Source organism: Oculina patagonica, chromosome 4 (assembly GCF_052425735.1).
Source record: "Oculina patagonica isolate OP01 chromosome 4, crgOcupat, whole genome shotgun sequence".
NCBI lineage: Eukaryota > Metazoa > Cnidaria > Anthozoa > Scleractinia > Oculinidae > Oculina > Oculina patagonica.
Window position 1 is genome coordinate 36,648,851 of NC_135761.1, and position 550 is coordinate 36,649,400.

The following is a 550-nucleotide window of genomic DNA, read 5'->3' on the forward strand; positions in this document are numbered from 1 at the left end:
ACAATAAAACTAGAAAATCACGACCAGGATTGTGTAATCGAAGTTTTCTTTGTAATAAAAGCAAAATTGTTACTTACCTTCTCTGGCATGCTTCATAAACTCTTCATACTCACCGACCGCACCATCGAAAGCCATAATATTTTGCTCCAAACAACTTTAAAATAGTTAGGAAAAATGCCTTCGGTATAATACCCTTACTCTCAAAATTACTACCAGTATTCCTCTTTAGTGCTGTGGGCACAGATAACTTTCGCAACAATCCAGATAATAGTCGATCAAAGTAAAATTTCAAACGAACTTTGCCCAATTTCGAAATGGTGCAACAAGAACTGATCCCAACGGCGACACAGTTTGTGTACTTTTCCGCCAAAAACCTACGCATGCGTAGAAGTTCTGCCTGAAACGCTAGCCAAATTGAGCACGAGCTAGCCAAGGACAACATTATGCAACGGTGTCACACATCAAAAAGTCTTTGGATTTTTTGCTCACCCTGATGAAGGCAGTATTGCCGAAACGTCGGTAAACCTTTACCGAAATGTCTTGCGTCAAA

At 39.8% G+C, this 550-nt stretch overlaps 1 protein-coding gene across 1 annotated transcript in view; it reads right to left on the bottom strand.

Annotated features, from left to right (window-relative positions):
- LOC144647855 (platelet glycoprotein IX-like) overlaps window positions 1-135 on the bottom strand; it is a 2,190-nt gene extending 2,055 nt beyond the window's left edge. Inside the window, exon 1 of the mRNA XM_078507554.1 lies at window positions 78-135. Within this exon, the coding sequence (XP_078363680.1) occupies window positions 78-135 (58 nt within the window). The remainder of the gene's footprint in view (window positions 1-77) is intronic.
- Window positions 136-550: the final 415 nt, after the last annotated feature.